The 18,931-nt window shown below is 38.0% G+C and overlaps 1 protein-coding gene across 1 annotated transcript in view; it reads left to right on the top strand.

The window, feature by feature from the left end:
* The window catches only part of map3k1 (mitogen-activated protein kinase kinase kinase 1, E3 ubiquitin protein ligase), a 126,006-nt gene that overhangs the window by 79,099 nt on the left and 27,976 nt on the right, over positions 1-18,931 (top strand). The window contains exons 6-12 of the mRNA XM_041184588.1: positions 658-806; positions 4,695-4,816; positions 5,653-5,734; positions 6,298-6,448; positions 6,770-7,060; positions 15,161-15,282; positions 16,987-17,078. Of these exons, the coding sequence (XP_041040522.1) occupies positions 658-806; positions 4,695-4,816; positions 5,653-5,734; positions 6,298-6,448; positions 6,770-7,060; positions 15,161-15,282; positions 16,987-17,078 (1,009 nt within the window). The remainder of the gene's footprint in view (positions 1-657; positions 807-4,694; positions 4,817-5,652; positions 5,735-6,297; positions 6,449-6,769; positions 7,061-15,160; positions 15,283-16,986; positions 17,079-18,931) is intronic.

Genomic DNA, 18,931 nt, shown 5'->3' with positions numbered 1-18,931 from the left:
ATGAAATTATACTGAGTGACCCTGGCGGAACCCAAACTGAGCAGGTTATTGCTGCATAAGTGCTGCTTGATAGCACTGTTGACAACCCCTTCCACCACTTTGCTAATGATTGGGAATAGATTTACAGTGCGGTAATTGGCCTGGTTGGATTTGGCCTGCTTTTTGTGGTGACCAGAGGTGTTCAGCAAAGCTGTCACCTAACTTGCATTCTGCTTCACCTTTCTAGAGGTGGTTGCACCATAGGCAGAAAATGCATCTAAATACAAAATAGAAATAGTCTTTAGACCTGAAGAGGAACGCATTAGAGTTGGGTAGGAAGATGGGAATGATACAAAAGTGGAGAGGGTATTTTGGAGGAGAAGATATCTTTGCTGATGGCACCTTCCACCAAATCAACACGAACCTATGGTGAATAGAAGTTTGTAGGATGGAAGATGTTGGCAAAGGATTCTGTTGAGTGGAGGGGGAGGGGCGAGAACAGAAGGAAATGGGCTGGATCTGGTGAAGGGCCCGTGTGGGTGCAACCACTGCACTTGATGGGGGAAGCTTTTTCAGAAGTTCTGTTAGAAAGTAGAGTTATCGGTGTAAATGCAGCAGTTGATGGATTGTATGCTTTTGGAAATTGGGAATTAACTTTTGTGATCATCTCCTCAAAAGGTGGAGAGTCTATTTCAGAAATATCACAGCAGACGCAGTTCACGTATCAAAGCTCCATCACGCAACACCATCCAAAAATTTGTTTCCCGTATGTCTAACTCGCACACATCAACTTCATCCAGTACCTCAACATCCAGTGCAGAACATAGGTAAGTATTCTGTAATGATTAAACTTTCTTAAAAAGAGATCTCTGTGCATTGGTGGAGTTCCAGGGAACTAGAAGCAATTTTGTCTTTTCAGAAAGAAAGAAAATGCTTTAATAGCATCTTTCACAATCTCAGGATGTTCCAAAGCAGTTTAGTCAATAAATTACTTCTGTAATGTGCAATTGTTGTCATAGCGTAGGAAACATGGCAACCAATTTGTACACAATCTCCTACAAACTACAAAGTGATGTTGGCCATATAAACTTTTTTTTTCTTGATTTATAATTGAGGGATGAATTTTGGCCAGGACACAAAGATCCTCTTTTAATGTCATGGTATCTTTTATGGCCACTCGAGAGGGCAAGTGCACTTCTGTTTCTCATCTCATCTGAAAAACAGCAGCTCTGCAGCACTTCACTGAAATGTTAGCCTACGTTTTGTGCTCAAGTTCGTAGAGTGGGACTGGAACCCACAAAATTCTGGAGGCAGTTGTCCAGGACAACATTAATGAATCATTCAGAGATATAAACTAATTAGTCAAAGACAGCACTGAATCATAAAAGGGAACTCATGCCAGAAGAATTCAGTAGAATCTTATGAAGGAAAAATTATTTAAGTAATGGTGAAATGTATAATGTACTAGGGTTTTAGTAAGATTTTTGATAAGACACCTGAAACAATACGTGAAAATTAAAGGACATGGCATTGTAGTGAGTTGAATTGGGGCTGAGCAATAAGAAATGGAGGGGTCTAGTTAGTGGGAAATGGAGTTATGCATGTGACTTTGCATTGATACCAGTATCCTTCAATGAACCCAAAAGTGATGTGGTAGAAGGTTCATTTTTAATTTTGTGATGCACCAAAAATGACAAGAATAGTTAATACAGTGGAAAATTGGGACAAGCTTCAGAAGAATTTGGGCTATTTGGAAAAAGTACTAGGACTTTACAGGTGGTGGGGGTATTGGAAACTGGCAGGTATCACCTAATTAATGGGAGATACTGAAGGAATCTGGGAGATACAATAGGCAGTTTTTGTCAGATGTTGGATTGCATAAACAGGAACAGGACTCCAGAGGACCTAATCCTGCCATTAAGTAAGGCATTAACCAATTCTCTCAAATAAAATCAGAAATCCACAATCCCTGAAACAAGCTTTTTTTTGAAAAATCGCGACTCAAATATGCCCCACCATCCAAGGAGAAAAAAATGAAAAATGTAGCCCATAAAATCGAATCCTTGTTTGCATGCTGTGCCTCTGCAGTCTCTTTGCCTTCGAACAAGAATGGAGAAGATTTAAGAGGCAATCTGATGGGGAAAAAGTGAGGCCTCAATCAGATCAGCCATGATCTTACTGAATGGCGGAGCAGGCTCAATGGGCCAAATGGCCTACTCCTGCTCCTAATTCATATGTTTATATGTAATATGTAGATTGGATGAATGTAGAAGGAAGAAAGGGAGGGTGCATGGGCTTTTTATGTGGAAGAGAATCTGATTATAACAGGGATGGACCAATGACCTGGGTGGAAAGTTTATGAATGGGGATGAGGCATGAGAGAAAGGAAATTGCTACGCATGTCTGCTGTAGACCCCAGATAAGGAAGAGAGAGAAATATTTAGATTAAAATATGTTGAGGGGGAATCTGTTTGAATTTATGGAAGGCTTGTTTTGCCTAATGTAAAATGCAATTTCTCAAGGAAATAACTGACTTTGTTGACTGGAAGTTCTGTAGCTGTGATGAATTTCAGCAAAGCTTTCGCCTGTGTGTCATTAAAGTGATTAGTCCAAAGTTAAGCAGGTATAAAATAGAAAATTGATTAATAGAGAAGGCAGAGCAGTTATGTATGTATCTGTATCTATAAGTTCACCAGCAGGGTGAGATAAATCATTGCCATTGATGTTTTTACACTGCAGATAAATGATTTGAAGCTGAGATGGAACAAAACTAAGCTGGAATGCTGCCAAATTTAGGGGTGGGGCAATTGCAATTTGGAAACCGGTGTACTAAATATAAAGGGATCTAGATAGGTTGGGAGGGTGAGATAGTGATTGGCGAATAGCACTTAGTGTGAGAATGACAAGGTAGTGAGTTGGACGACTGAGATATTAGTATTTGTGACTGGTCAGATTGATGCACTCTCCTGGTTCTTTACATTCCTGTGTTCTTAATGTAGCTATAATTTTGTTATGGTAAATTTTTGGGAGAAACATAGATTAGTCAAAAAGTTGAGCTATGGTTAAAAAAAACTGTCAGAAGTCTTAAATCATAGCAAAGTACAGAAGTCAAACATTTTTGTGGTAACTGAGATATACTTTTATTCCTCTTACTTTCTCGCTCTCCCTACACTTCAGCTCAACTCTGATAATTTTATTTAGAAGCAAGATTAAAGAACTGTAACATGCATTAGTTCCTGTGGAAGATGATTCTGTCTTGAGCCAGAGTAGGCAATAGGGGTCTCGAGCCTGCTCCATCATTCACTAAGACCGTGGCTGATCATCTACCTCAACTCAACTCCAGCCCTATCCCCATTTCCATCAACTCCCTTATGCCCAAAAGTCTTATCTATCTCTATTCAAGACTGAACATCATCAATGACCCTGTCAAGTTGAGGATTCCAAAATGTAAACCCTTCAGTGAAGAAATTTCTCCTCATCTCAGTCCAAAATAGCTGACTCACTTGTCCTGAGATCATGACCTCAGTTCTAGAGTTCCCAGCCAAAGGAGACAGCCTCTCTGCATCTGCTCTCTTGAACTGAAAAAATTGTCAATAAGGTCACCCCTCATTCTTCAAAACCCCAAAGAATCTAGATCCATTCTGCTCTCCCTCTCCTCGTAGGTCAATCCCCTCATCCCAGGAATCAACCTAATAAACCTTTATTGCACTTCCTCTAAGGAAAATAGATACTTCCTTGGGTAAGGGGACCAATTTGTACAACTTGCAGTAATGACTCAAAACAAAGACATTTCTTGTAAGTTAATACTCTGGGTCTATACCCAATGGAGTTTAGAAGGATGAGGGGGGATCTGATTGAAACTTACAGAATATTGAAAGGCCTGGTTGGGTGGACGTGGGGAAGATGTTTCCGTTAGCAGGAGAGACTAGGACCCAAGGGCACAGCCTCAGAGTAAAGGGAAGACCTTTTAGAACAGAGATGAGGAGAAACTTCTTTAGCCAGAGAGTGGTGAATCTTTGGAATTCATTGCCACCGAAGGCTGTGGAGGCCAGGTCATTGAGTGTATTTAAGATCGAGAGAGATAGATTCTTGATTGGTAAGGGGATCAAAGGTTACGTGGAGAAGGCGGAGATGAGGTGCAATTTTTTCTGAGGGTCATGAGTCTTTGGAACTCATTCTGAAAAGGTGATGGAAGCAGAACCTTTGAATATTTTTAAGGCAGAGGTGAATAGACTCTTGTTAAGCAAGGGGTTGATAGATTATTGGGAGTAGGCGGGGTGCAGATTTGAGGTTACTATCAGATCAGCCATGATCATCTTAAATGGCAGAGCAGGCTCAAGGGGCCAAATGGCCTACACCCGCTCCTTGTTGTTTGTTCATATGGGCTACATTCAGCCAGCAAGTCCTGGTAGTATAGTTCTTGAAGCTAAACCAACTCCTTTCTAACTTATTTACATGTTTGAATTTTGTGGGCTTGGGTATCTGTAAGGGTTTTTTCTTGATTGCTTCATTATTGAGTAACTCCTAAAATGGAACTCAAAGATCTTAATGTCTGCAGATTGAGAACTATGCATATTAATGAGAACATTGTTTTTAAACCTTTTATAGTTGTCCCTTGAGATTCTGTGCTATGCATCTAAATGAACCACATTGAAAAAAATTTTGGCATTTTTGAACTGCCTGAAGTTAAAAACAGAATTTTTTTGTTTTTCTAGTTTGAAAGATGAAGAAGAACAAATGTGTCCTATTTGTCTACTGGATATGCTTGATGAGGAAAGCTTGACTGTGTGTGAAGAAGGCTGCCGGAATAAACTTCACCATCACTGCATGTCAATCTGTAAGTTTGTAGGGATTTTCACTTTTTTATTTTATGTTGATTTTTAATTGGGATGAGATGTTTCAAGTTCTTTTTGTCCAATGCTGAACTATTTTGGTTTACTAATAAATACTCGACATACACAGTCATTTCTTTGAGCTGGGACTATTATCTGGGGAGCAATGGATGGCAAGGTATCTGAAACTTTTTATTTTACTTGATATGCTCAGTTTTTCATTCTGTAGGATAAATGTGGATGTCCATGCATTTGAAATAAATTTGGTTACTTCCTTTACTTTTGTTATTGGTTGCTTGTTTCTAGTCATCCTTCTTTGGCCTTTGACCTGGCACCTGTCCTGAGAATTTTAACTGATCTAGAAGATCATTGCATTTTGCAGAATATTTCTTGACTAACTATTGAGAATTGTCTTCAGCTAAAATTTGAAATCCTGAACTGAGAATGATGCAAGAAGCTTCTTAACTGGTATTTCTTTTAGTGTGAGGTCTGTGCTTATCTCAAGTATGACTCATGATGAAGTTAGCCATTTCCCTAATAGCAGCTGGATTGGTAAAGACCAGGCTTGTCAATCTAAGTACCTGGAACAAAACCTCCAAGTGCCTGGATTGCTTTCACAGGTATTACCTAAAGCATAGGTCTATGAATTTCATGTGCTGTGCAATATACTCTACAATCTTGATTGCATCAGGCGCCATCACCTAGAGTGCATCAAGTCTTGAAAGTTGAGGTGGTGGTGGTCCAGAAATTGAAAGCAAAATAAAATAAGTTTGTTTCAACTTGAAGTGAAGCTTGATGTTTCAGTTATATTCAGTAATGTTTATGTTGGACTTTATTCCAGGGGCTGAGGAATGCAGACGGAACCATGAGACTCTCATCTGTCCTCTTTGTAGAGCCAAATGGAAGTCCCGAGAGCTGCACAGGTAAGAAAACTGCTTTATGAAATGAAAAACTTTAAATTACTGTTCATTATGTTGCATTTTGAACTTTAAGCCTTCAATTCCCTCTCTACATTTTAGATTTTGTAAATTTGAATATTTGATATTGATCAAGCCCAACTGCATTCCTCACAGGATTTTACACAGATGTAGGTACATTGAAATGCTTGGCATTCACTGTACAAAATCTGGAGCCATGATTTTAACTAATCTATCAGATGACATAAACCATTCTTATAGTTCTAAATTAATTACCTGGCTCAACAGTTAACATGTCTCTATATGTGCATGTACCTCCTCACAATATGTTCACTGTGGCATTAGCAAACTTGAATTAAAGATTTTTTGCAAACCTGTGATTTCTGCCAAATCTAGGCAGACTTAGTTTCCTTGATTTCAGCAAGATGATTAACTATAAAATCAAAGCTTGTGTGCTTAGCAGCCATTCCTTCAAATAATAATCTCATAGGAATCTGATGATTAATAGATTCATTCAGTGTTTTCTTCATTGAATTTCACAATGCCATTTTATACTTTTGCCTTAAAAGTCATGATTCTCAAAGCTCAGTACAAATCCAGACTCAGCCACTAGAGGTCGATCCACAGAGACGGCAGCAGGACAGTGACTTTAACCTGCGTCATTATGGAGTTCAACAAATCCCACAAGCTTACAAAGAGTTGGCAGAACCCTGGATTCAGGTGAGGGGAATTTATAAGTATAAATTATATTTTTGCACAAGAACAGGCGTTGCAGCTTAGGAATTCTTAGGAAACTTCAAATGAAAATAAACTTTAATTGTTATTGTAAATGTTTCAAAACTTTACACAGTGGTATCCTATTACTGAAATTCTTCAAAGTGGTGGCATGATTACATGGTAAAACCAACAGTGATGTACTTTCCAAACTGACATTATTTTTCAACGAATTCTGTATTAAAATATATTTAGTTAAATTTTAGGAAGTGATTTAGAATTGAATGCTTAGTCTGTTGCTGTGACGCTGTCCACTTTCTTATTTAGGTATTTGGAATGGAATTGGTTAGTTGTCTCTTTTCTCGGAACTGGAATGTACGAGAGATGGCATTAAGGCGACTTTCACATGATGTTAGTGGTGCCTTGCTTTTGGCAAATGGCGAAATCCGTACTGGAGGAACCTGTAGCAATGGAAGCGACACTGGATCTAGTAGTATGACAGGAGCCAATGGGTCATCTCAGACTGATATCTCAGGAGACGTGGTGGTGGAGTCATGTTGCAGTGTACTCTCTATGGTCTGTGCTGACCCAGTCTACAAAGTATACGTCGCTGCTTTGGTAAGACAATAATTTAATGTTTAGAATGCAATACAATATTGATTATATCAAATGCTCAATCTATAAAATGCTGAATCTGGGCAACAATTCCACATACTCAACTCTCCCAGTTAGACTGCAAAAACCCAGACTGCCCAAGTGGGTTAGGTTTTTGAAATTGCACTTTCTAAAAAATCTATTTAGATGTTAAGGTATATCTCAAAGTGCAGGTGCAATTCAGTTCCATTAAAATTGCTCTCAGCTTGGTATCTTGATGACCAATTCTATGTTATAAGTTTGTGACTTACGCTCTGTTTATTATTCCATGTGTAATTTATGATAATTCTATTAATTGTCTGACTTTTAGTAATGGCGTATTAAGTAACTCAGTTTGACATTTTTGATTTTCATAATTACTTGATATTAACACACCGACAATTAACATTTAACATGTTTCTATGACATTTGTCTAGTTTCCTAGTTTACTGAGGGCATTATCTCTTTAGTTTTGTATAGGTTAATGTTTGCATTAGAAAAGCAGACTGAGGAATGTCCTGAGTACATTGCTAGTTGACTGATAGTGAAAGCAGTAATTTCTAACCTTAATGTCTCTCCAGTGCCTTCAGTTTCTGTCCTTTGTTGATACTCTTTGTTTAACCACCTTTTTTTTTACACACTCCAGATTTTTTTTTTGCTGTTGCCTAACATAGAAATCATTTGTGTTCTGTGGCTTTAATTTTGCTACCTTTCTGTTCACTTTTGCTTTTCTACCTTGAGTTTATTCTTCCACAGTTGTCCACTTTTTAATTGTTTGCAATGTATTTCTATGTATTTAGCGGTGTCAAGTATGGATGTGACTTGGATCAGTTAGCTCAAAAATGAGATGTTTTCTTCACAGGCATGTGACTGCTGTATTTGATTTCTGGCATCAGTGACTGCAGATAATACTGCATATTTATTTAATTATTGCCTAGACACCAGTATTTATATACAGACAAGTTTTTTTCCTGAAATTTGCATGTGCCAGCCTTCCTTGGCTAATGTAATTGTCAAGTATGGGTTGGCGACTATGTTGAAATAGTTCTATGTCACTGGGTTTCTAACTTAAGTCTAATTGGGAAAATTCCACCATTTTCAAAACTAAGCACAGGAAAGCTCTCATTTTTGGAACACAGGAGGCTAAAGTGTTTTATTTTTTAAATGTTTATTAATTTGAGGTATGTTGGAGTTGGGAATGGAAGACTTACCTACTTCAGGACCTCAATGTTTTAATCACCTCCCAACTTGGGTGAAGTTGATTAGGTGCAAAAACAGCACATCTTGACTCTGTCCCTGTAATGTATTTCAGTCCCAAATTCAGAAATGCACCAGCTATCCTGAAGTTGATTTTCAAAAGGCATTTGGTTTTGTACTGTATAGGAGGTTTGTTAACAAAATAAGGTTCCTGGTATTAAAGGACATGTGACTGTAAGGAGTTGCTTACAGGCCAGAAAGGAGTGATGGTTAATAGATGTTTTTTCAGAGGAGGTATATAAGCAGTAGTGCCCTTCAGTCAATTTTGGCGCGTGCGTGGACAAGTTGTACATCGGACAAAGGTGAAATTTAATGCGAATAACTGAGAGGTGATAGATTTTGTAAGGAAGAATGGTAAGATAGGAATATGCAAGAGGTGGTCAAACCTTTTAAAAGGGGTAAAAGCAGAGATTTAGTGAGGAAGATGGGTTTCAGACATTTTTTTGAGCGAAAGGCTAATTTGATAAAGCTAGCTTTAAGAAAAAAGTACATGAAATCTTAGGTTTTATAAGTGGGTGGTGTACAAAAGCAAAGAGGTAATGCCATGCCTATAGGGATCATCCGTTAGGCCATAATTAGAATAATGTGTCCAGTTTTGGGTCGTTTATTTTTAGGGTCATGTCAAGGGTTCAGATTCACTATGATACTAAAGCAGTGAGGCTTCAGTTACAAAACTGGAGCCCTATTAAGATTGAGATCTGATTCAAATGTTCAAAGTTCAGGTTTTGAGGTAAATCAAGGATAACTACTTCCCATAATTAGTTAGCCTGTAACTAGAGGGAATAAATTTAAAATCATTGTCAAAAGAAGGAAGGGTGCAGGTAGGAAAATGTTGTTACATAAGAGGGCTATTAGAACATGGGAGCACTCTATCCAAAACTGTGATGGAACCAGAATACATAATGGATTTTAAAAGGGAGGTAGATAAATATTTGAAGAAATAGACATTTAAAGGATTTTGAGTATACAGCGTAATATGTGGATGGCTGAGAGCCACCGCGGATGCTATGGGCTGATTGGCTCCCTGTAATGTAAAGTTCTTTGTTTGACATTGACATTGTGAAAGAGAAGTACATGATGGGGAAAAGACTGTTGGTGAATGTGAGACATTATTTTCAACAAAACAGAAGATTGATGGTTTTTCTTCCTAACCAACTCAGTAACACAAAGGGATTTTCATAATTATTGAGAAAAATTGGTCCTCATATTTTGTGTTCTTTTTGATCTGTTTTGGAAACTATTGTATCTCATTCCCCTTGTAAGTTTGGTTCATTCTGGTCTAATTAATAGCATAGGATATATGGAAGAGATCTTTTATGTAAATAACATCCTCCTTTTCATGTCTGTCCAGCATAGTTTATAGCGCTCTTCTGAGTGAACAAGTTGTAGCTTAAAAATTATATTCAAAGTGCACATGATTGGGCTGACATTCCAGTAGATGGAACTTTGTATTGTCAGAGCACTGTCTTTCTGATAATAGGCTAAATCCAGGCCCTAATCTGCATATTCCATTGATCCACGTAAATGTCGTCTTGTATTGGGATGGAATCCTTAATAAAATTTCCTGGTATCCTAAATAGTGTTCTTACCACAGCCAACTGAGTCCTTGATAGTGAAGTCATGCTTTAGTTACAAACATATTTTAGAAGTTAACTGAAGTTGGGTTTAACAGGAGGCTTCTGATATCCTAAATTTTTAAGTACTGTTTACATACAGTAAATTGTGATGTATGATACTCAAGAGGTGTTCACTCTGCTTAAACCATCCAGAATTGTGTTATCATTAGATTCAATGTAGGTTTATTGATGGATTTAGGTTAATAGTCATACTATGGTTCTACGATTTTATAATAATAGGCTTGAGTGATGGGCTCATTTTAACTAAGCACTTATGACTTACAGCAGTCCAATTGGCTGAAATTTGAAACCTAACCATTCCTCTTCAGTATTGTCAACACTGTCCTTTTGAATTCATAATCTCTTTACTGAGGCTGACATTTGCTCGTGGCATTTTGTTTAGCAAAGTTGGCATGCATGGACATAGAAAAGCATTGTTCATTTAGGTTTGCAAGCATGTGACTTGTAGAAAGGGTCTTCTGTTGCACATTTATATTATGCTGCTGTAGTTTTTGAGGAAAAGCATCCAGGCCTATAAATAACTGGTAAAAATAATAGCCCAAATTTTGCAGTTATAATGACGGTGAAACTCTGTTCGCTGTTATTACTTGTGAAACTGACAGCAGCTTCAGGTATCTACACTGGCCCTGTTAAGCATGGAAATTGTGAAGTCGCTATCAGTGATTCCCTGTTCTTCGCCATGCTTGCGGCTGAAGATCAATTTAGAAATCACTGGATTACTTTGTTCTTCCACTTTTTACACTTTAATTCTCCCTGTAAAAATCCTTGAAAATGTTGCACTTCATTGAATGCCGCTTGATTGTTTAATGATATACTAAGTCTTGTTACCGTGAGACAATCTGTGAAGCCCTGAAAAGTTTGTTTCGTAGAATGTCTAATTTCCCCATTCCATGATTCCATAGGTTTCAAAAATAATATTTTAAAGTTTGATCTTTCAACTACGTTAATCTACGTGAATGTTCCAGTCTTTTTATTTTTACAGGAAGTAACTATAATATATATGTGATATAAAGCAAATGATAAAACCTTCACGTTACTTCTGGTTTGCTATCTGGGACAATTCTTCAATTTGAAGGTTTAGCCTGCTTGATGGCATCACTGCTGGATTCCAAAAACAAATTAATATTGTGATCTCACTAGATCTTTTGTACAGCTTTTTAAAGGTGCATTGTCACTTCATTGCTGACCCTAAAAGCTGGGCCATGGTTAGTATTAGACTATGCCAATCACATCTTGAAAAATGTTTTTTTGCATAGAAGACACTGAGCTAACTTCTTACCTGCACGCTGGCAAATTCATGAGCATCAGACCCTGGCCTGCATCACTGTAAAAAGCACCACTATTTGCCACAGTGATGGAGAAGGGCCCCAGCATCGATAGATTTTTTAAAAATGTCTGTTTCAATTGTTGGCCATTGAGAAAAGTTAATTTGTCTAGAAAAGTAATTTTTCAATAATGTATATGGCATAATGAGTGACAGCACCCCATCAATGTATAGGGATTTGGAGTTCAGAAAGTCTATGGATAGTGTCTGTCTATGCATATTGAAAAATGTAAAATAATTTCATCCAATGATGCAAAACAAAATCTCTCATAGTGCGACATTCTAGTACAAGATTTCTCTCAGGTGGTAGATATTAAGTTTTGTATGTATAATGATCCAGTTAGGGGCCCGTAGCTGTTTGTTTAAAATAGACAAAGTTTGAAATTCCAGTTATCCTAGGAGCCACAAGATTACCCTGTTTTAACAAAATGAACTTTACTGTGCAAAGTCAGAAAAGTAAACATTATAATATCTATCTTATACTCTAACATTCAGAAGTAATATGAATTAGCTGGCAAACTGATCGAACACACCATACTCTACATTAAAAGGCAGACGCGATCAAGGTGGGTACCACGGATTTCTTAGCAACCCACCCAGACATCAGTGACTATTTGAGTTACAAAATCTCATTAAAACTATCTCCCTCATGAGGGATTTCAACTCTTCAGTTCCAAATATCTAGTCTCTAAATTCCCTCGAAAGCTACTCTGAGTCGGACTGCCTCAACAATTGCTCATCTCTCGATGGTTCAACCTCCTCTTCTCCTGAAACTGCGTTCCACAGGATTCACAAAGCTGCACTCTCCCTTCTAGTTACCAGCATACTTCCAACTCGTTCAGAGTGCTAGCTTCACTATGATGGTACTGCCCCGGGCTTCCCTGAACTCCAGTTTCCCAGCTGGGCTTCCAGGGCTGCTTCTGAGCCCTAACACTCCAGCACGGAAGCAACAATCTTCAGCTCCTCAACTTCTCTTGAGCATTAACTGCACGAAATGGCTCCCAGGCTTCTGTGAGCTGCATACCACATGAGGTCCAAACTATAGTTAATTTCTCCTAGCAAAAACAGATACATTGAAAACAGTGAACCTTGTCAAGCTCCACCCATCTCCATGACGGCATAGCCTTTCAGGGGTCACTGAATGCTTTTAGATTAATTTAAACTCCCAAAACAAAACATTTCTTTGGACTGCATTTCTTTGCAAGCAGTGTAGTCATTACTCCTCCAACTAAGTGAACCCAGCTGCTGTTTTATGGCTCTACCCTTTCTAGCTGTTAACCCCTTGCACAACATGCACAAACCTTTTGAGTGAAATAGATTCCAAATTGCTTTAGTTGCATTTTTCTTATTTTCTACAGTTAAACTTTAATCTTCCCAGAGCCTTCCTCAAATATTAATGTGGACTATGAGCTTGATATTTGCAATATATGCAACAAGAGGCAATATTTTAATCCTCAAGTTAAGGATCTTTGCCTAGCACATAGGCAGTTAGCTTTTTACGTATTTTTTAAATTTAAAACGTGACGCATATTTAAAAAGATAAGCCTGCATCCCAATCTTTGTCAAGCACATGCAGACGCACGCGGAATAACAAGTTATACAGTAGGAGGTAACTTATTAGCCAAATTAAAATTCAATGATAGGCAAAAACCGTTTACTGTTAGTCCTTCACTGATATCCATGACTGCAGCAGAATTTTTTCACTGTGGTCTTGAAATTTCAGTGGAGTTGAAGCCAATGTAACCTACAATTTCTGGTGACAATCTCTACTTAATCCATCTTTTCCAAAAGTCGATTAATTTTTGCAGCTGATGTTCCTTTTGTGTGAAAGTTATCTATCTCTGTGCTGGATTTCAAACTGTAATAGAGGTTAGCTGCCATCTGAGATAGCAAGATTAACCAAATTGCTACGATGAAATAGAAGAATAAAACCAGATGGATTATTTGGCAAAGACCCAAGGCATCTATTGTGCAGTCAGCCTGGTCGACTATACAAAGTCGTCCTGCTAACATGAGAACTTGTGCCAAAGTTGGGAGAGGTGTCGCACGGACAAGTCAAGCAACAGTCTGACATACTCATACTTAAAATCATACCTTCCAGATTCTCTTTTATCAACATCCATCTGGCAGGACAGATGCACCAGAGATGGCTATACAGTCAGAAGGGAATGGCCTTCAGGGTCCTCAGCATTGATCTGGGCCCCATGAAGCCTCATGGTATTGAATCAAACAAGAGCAAGGAAATCTCCTGATTGCCCTCCCTTGGCTGATGAATGCTACTTAGCAGAAGCGTTGAAGGCGGAAAGCGTGAAGAATGTTCTCGGTGGGACACTTCACTTCCCATCACCAAACGTAGCTTGGTAGCATCACTACTGACTGAGCTGGCTGAGACCTGAAGGATGTATCTCCCAGATGGTGAGTGAATCAACATGTGGGCAAGACCTGCTTGACCTCATCCTCAGTCTGCCTGTTGCAGATGTTTGTCCATGACCATGTTAGCAGGAGTGACTACCATACAGTGAAAACGTGGACAAAATATGTGAATTCCAGAGGTGAGAGTGACTGTTGTTCACCCCCAGGCAGCATTTGATTGCGGTATCAAAGACCCACAGTAAAATTGAAGTCGATGCATTGGATAAACCACTCCACTGGCTGGAGTCATGTGGAGTGCAAAGGAAGATGACTAAGGTTGTTGGAGGCCATTTATTTCAGTCCCAGGACATTGCGGCAGGAGCTCCTTGGGATAGTATCTTAGTCCCAACCATCTTCAGTTGCTTTATTGATGACCTTCAGCCCTTCCTATGTTTGCTGATGGTTATATAGTGTTGAGCTCTCTTCACATCACCTCATAAGGAAGCAATCCATGCCTGCATGCAGCAAGACCAAGACAACAATCAGGCTTTGAGTAATAAGTGACAATTTTAACATTTGTACCAGGTAATAACCACCCCCCAGAGAGAGAGCCTAACCCTTGACATTCAACAGGACCATCATCAAATTCGGAAGAGTTTCTGAGAAGGGTCATATTGAATTTTAATGTCTCTCGCCACAGTTGCTGCTGGATCTGAGTTTTTCTAGCACTTTGTTTTTATTTCAAATGTGCAGCATTTTGCTTTTATTCCATCAAATTACCCACAGTCAACATCCTGGTGGTTACCATTAACGAGAAACTTAATTGAACCAGCAACATAATACCATGACTATACAAGCAGATCAGAGGCAGGGTGTTGTGTGGCAAGTGATTACCTTTTGACTCCAGCCATCCACCGCCCCAAATCCTTTCAACGTGTACACGGCACAAATCAAATATTCTTCTGGCCTGGATAGATCAGATATTTTGTCAGATAAGATGGCATCATAGCTAATTTCTTGATGGACACAAGGTAGTGCTTGAATGTTAAGGATCTGCTTACAATTTTGCTGTCTTAAGCAAAGGAAAAAGTGTGGAATGTTGACACGAATTTGACGTCTGGTGGTGTTAGGCTGTTTGCTTATGAATATATCAGTGAGGTAAGCATGTATCTGTGCACCAAAGGATAGTTCGACTTCTATCACCATTTTTTTGCATCAAATATTGATTTCATTTAGTTCAGTTAATAAATATATAATTCCTTGACCGCACTGCACACCATTTATACATCAGGTTTTAAAAATGATTAAGACTAAAATCGATGGGTTAATTGTATAACAAAATATAAATAAATAGGCCAACTTTTATCACACTTCTTTTGGTTTGCTCAGTGACATGATAACAAATCCTGTCAAATTATTTAGAAAAATACCTCCACAAAACAGGTTCTTGGTGTTTGCTCATACTTTTGTATTAGCTTGCAAAATGAATTTATTTTCAATTTCTTGTCTTGATAGAAAACCTTACGAGCCATGTTGGTCTACACACCTTGTCATGCAGTAGCAGAAAAGTCACGGCTTCAACGACTTCTCAGGCCTGTGGTTGAAACTATATTGGTCAAATGTGCAGATGCTAACAGGTAACTCAGTGAAAAGAAAAGTGACAGTTTTAGAATTTAGAAATATATGAAAGTGTCTAATTCACTAAATACAGAGACCTATATTTGATATTTATACTTAATTTTGAATTGCAGATTAAAAGTTTTAAATTGGTTAATGGGTAGTTAAATGAACATATTGGGGTGACAGCTGAACTCCATGAAGTAAAAGCTGATTGTGACTTTATGATCATAAGTGGCTACCCGTTTATTGGGTTGCTGCAGTGACACTCTTCATTTTGGAGAACTTGGCTGTATTTGACTGGTAAGCATGAGTAATCTCTGGAATGCCATATCATAGGAAGCAAACTGGTCATGCAGTTATAAAGCTAGATGAGATATCCCTGACCAGTGAGGAAAATTAAGCATTGGCTTCATTGTACTTGGAAAATTCTTTAAAATGTTTTCTGGTTATCATGTGCAATGGTGGTTGGGTAGTGTCCTAAAATGGAGTTTTAAATATTTTATGAAGTCTTGCACCTGCATTATTAAATGCTGCAATTCCTCATATATGTTCATTTTAAAACTTGAAAATTGTTTGGCTATTATTATTTGAAGACAATTTGTTTTGAGGAGTTTTGTCCATTCAGTTACTCTAATTGTTTGATTACCATTTGCTATGGTTCAATATATTGTGACTAAGGGTAAATTAATGCCCTTGATCTATGAACTCTCTCTACAGAGGCTCCACAGCTTCCTTTTAGAATCATACTGCGCAGAAGGCCATTCAGCTTTTCATGCTTGTGCCCCCTCTTTGAAAGAGCTGTCTAATTAGACACACTCACTTCCCTGCTCTTTTCCCCATAGCCTTGCAGTTTTTTTCCTTTTCAAGTATTCATCTGAATCCTTTCCTTTTTAAAAGTTAGTCTGCTTCCACCTTTTTCAGGCAATGAATTCCCAATCATCATAAATATCTGCTTTTAAAAAGAAATGCTCCTGATCTCCCCTCTTGTTGTTTTTCCAATTATAATAATTCTGTGCCCTCTGGTTACGAACATGCAATTTTTTTGCCTGCTTCAATCCAAATTGCGATCTATTTGCTCACTTTAAATTCAAATTCAACTACTTCACACTTTTTGTTTTTCTTCCTTACAAACATCTATTTTACTAGCAACACAGTTGAAGGTATTGGCAGCTTTATGACCCAAACTGTAACAAAAAGTAAAATGTGATTTTTTTCAAAAGGTATCTAGATTTCCTGCAATTAAATTTGACCCATTAAATGTAAATCTAGTTATTTTACCACCAGCTTCTTCGCCTGAATCTTGAAGTAATCTTCTAGTATTTGCCATAGTTATCAATTGTTAAAAATCTAATCCTGCAATAAATTGGTTTCTTGAACTAAAATATTTTGATGCCATAATATTGGTTTATTTGAAGTTTTATGGCTTTATCCTTCCAACTTATCCTGATTCGACTATTGCAACAATCATTCTTGGCTTATAGCAATAACTGAGCTGTTTACTGAAACTACTTGCACATCTAGAATCTGAAAAGTTACTTTTCAGGTGTATTCAGTTGACCTATATTTCAAAATCTCTAAGAATTATATTTTACCTTGTTGAACTGTAAATTTTGTTCTAATATAAATTATACAGGTATTCGGAAATAGCAATGTGATCATTTTTAAGTTAGAAAAGCAATAATATGCACACAACTACATTGTCACCCTTTTTGCACTTTCAGTCGTACAAGTCAACTTTCTGTTTCTACACTGTTGGAATTGTGCAAAGGCCAGTCAGGAGAGCTTGCTGTGAGCAGAGAAATCCTTAAATCAGGCAAGAAACAGTTGGTATTGCAATTTATTTGTGTATTTAGTGCTGCACTTTTGTGTAAGTGTCTTTTTTTAGAAAAACTATTTAATTTTAAACTGTCACTCATGGCTGATAGGAGCAAAACCATTAATCCCTTTAATCCCTTTGGTTTAATAGGATACAGCATGAATTGGACATTAAGTAATACTGCACATCTTCTGCAATTGTAAATGGGTTGTTATTTTTTTCATAGATGTGGCTATGTAGCTGTTGAAATCCGATACCACCCAGGCAGTTGACTTGAAAGTTGGCAATAATTATACGGCTGTATATAATGGATATGGTTCTGCCTCTGCAGACGTGAATGTCTACAAAGATGCACCAAAGTGCTCTATACAGATCAGGAAATTTCCTATGTATGATCTTGGGTGAAACTTAGTCTATCTAGGCTGGAGGTACTGGTGGAGATGATCCAAAATTAGCCTTGTGTCCACTTTGTCCGAGATGATATTAGGCAGGATTCTTACCCCTGAGCTGGCCCTGCTGGAAATAGGTGCACTCATTGAACGAGGATAAGATCAAGCATGGTTGTTTGTGGTGACTTCCTTGGGACAATAAATCACCAATACATGTGATAGCCGTTTTAAACATAGAGCATGGATAGTTAGACTCGACAGTACCCCAGTAATTGTTGTTGATTGGTTGAGGCCACCTGACTAATTTTAGTAGGTGATTGGAAAAACATGTCGCAGAAAATGTGATTATAGTGAGAGGTAGATTCTGAGAATATGTGAGTTACAGAATAGCTCAGATAGTAAAGGCAACAACATTCTAAAATGTGCATGAAAGCTGTCCCAATATACATTGTGTTTTAGAAGTTATAAAGATTAAGGCTATACTAGATTTAGTGATGAATAACAAACCAGAATTAGTTAACAATTTGTCTGTAAAGTGGCAGATCGCAAATAGTGACCATACCAATGAATTTTTTATCTCCAGTTTGAAAGGGAGAAAGAAGAATCACGAAGAATTCAAATTCAATTAAGGCAAGCTTTGAAGGCATGAAAAAAGTTGATAACAGTAAACTAAAATGAACTGTTAATGTGCTGGTCATAATTTTCCCAAACTCTTTAGATTTGGGAATTGTGCCTTTCGCTTTGGCAATGTCACTATCCTATAAGAAAGGAGAAGCTAGAAAACTACAGATCTGTCAGTTTTCTGTTTAGATTCCAGTAGCATCTCTACAACTATCAAAGACAGAATGACTGAGCACTTGAGCAAGTATGAGCTGCCAGAAAGGTGTAGGAATGGTACTGTGATGGATAAGTCATGCCTGACTAATCTGGTTTAATTTTGAGGTTACCAACCTGGTAGACAGGAGAGTGCCTATCTATTTCTGTATATTAATGGACTTCCAGCAGAGGTTTGAGGTTCCGCACAAGAAATATTTTTACAAAAGCACATGATTTGAAGGTATCCTTGTGGCATGGGTTGATAATTTTCTGGGAGGTTGAAGACAGAGTAGGGATAAAGGAGATGTGCTCTGGTTAGCGTAGTGTGACCAGTTTTTTCTGTGCATCCAGTGAGGTTCCTGAAATGGCTTATCATCTGAGTTTGAAAATGCTGGAAAGCAACCTAGCCTGCAGACCTGGAAGGTTGAAAAGTTGAATCTCATTACTGTGCCCAAAAACCTTGTGGGAGACCTCTTCACAGGAGATACCGGTCTTGTAATGTGCACCATTAAAAATCAGTCTGGAAACCTTGCAATATGATCTACATTTCTGGCTGGGTGATTCATGTTCACAGGACGAGAAGGGAGCTGCATCCGTTCTTTGTGTTGTTGGATGATTACCTTGACAACTTATCCATGATTGGTG

The sequence above is a fragment of the Carcharodon carcharias genome, chromosome 1 (genome assembly GCF_017639515.1).
Source record: "Carcharodon carcharias isolate sCarCar2 chromosome 1, sCarCar2.pri, whole genome shotgun sequence".
NCBI lineage: Eukaryota > Metazoa > Chordata > Chondrichthyes > Lamniformes > Lamnidae > Carcharodon > Carcharodon carcharias.
Note: the sequence above shows the minus strand (reverse complement) of the source record. Positions and strands in the feature narration are given on the sequence as shown.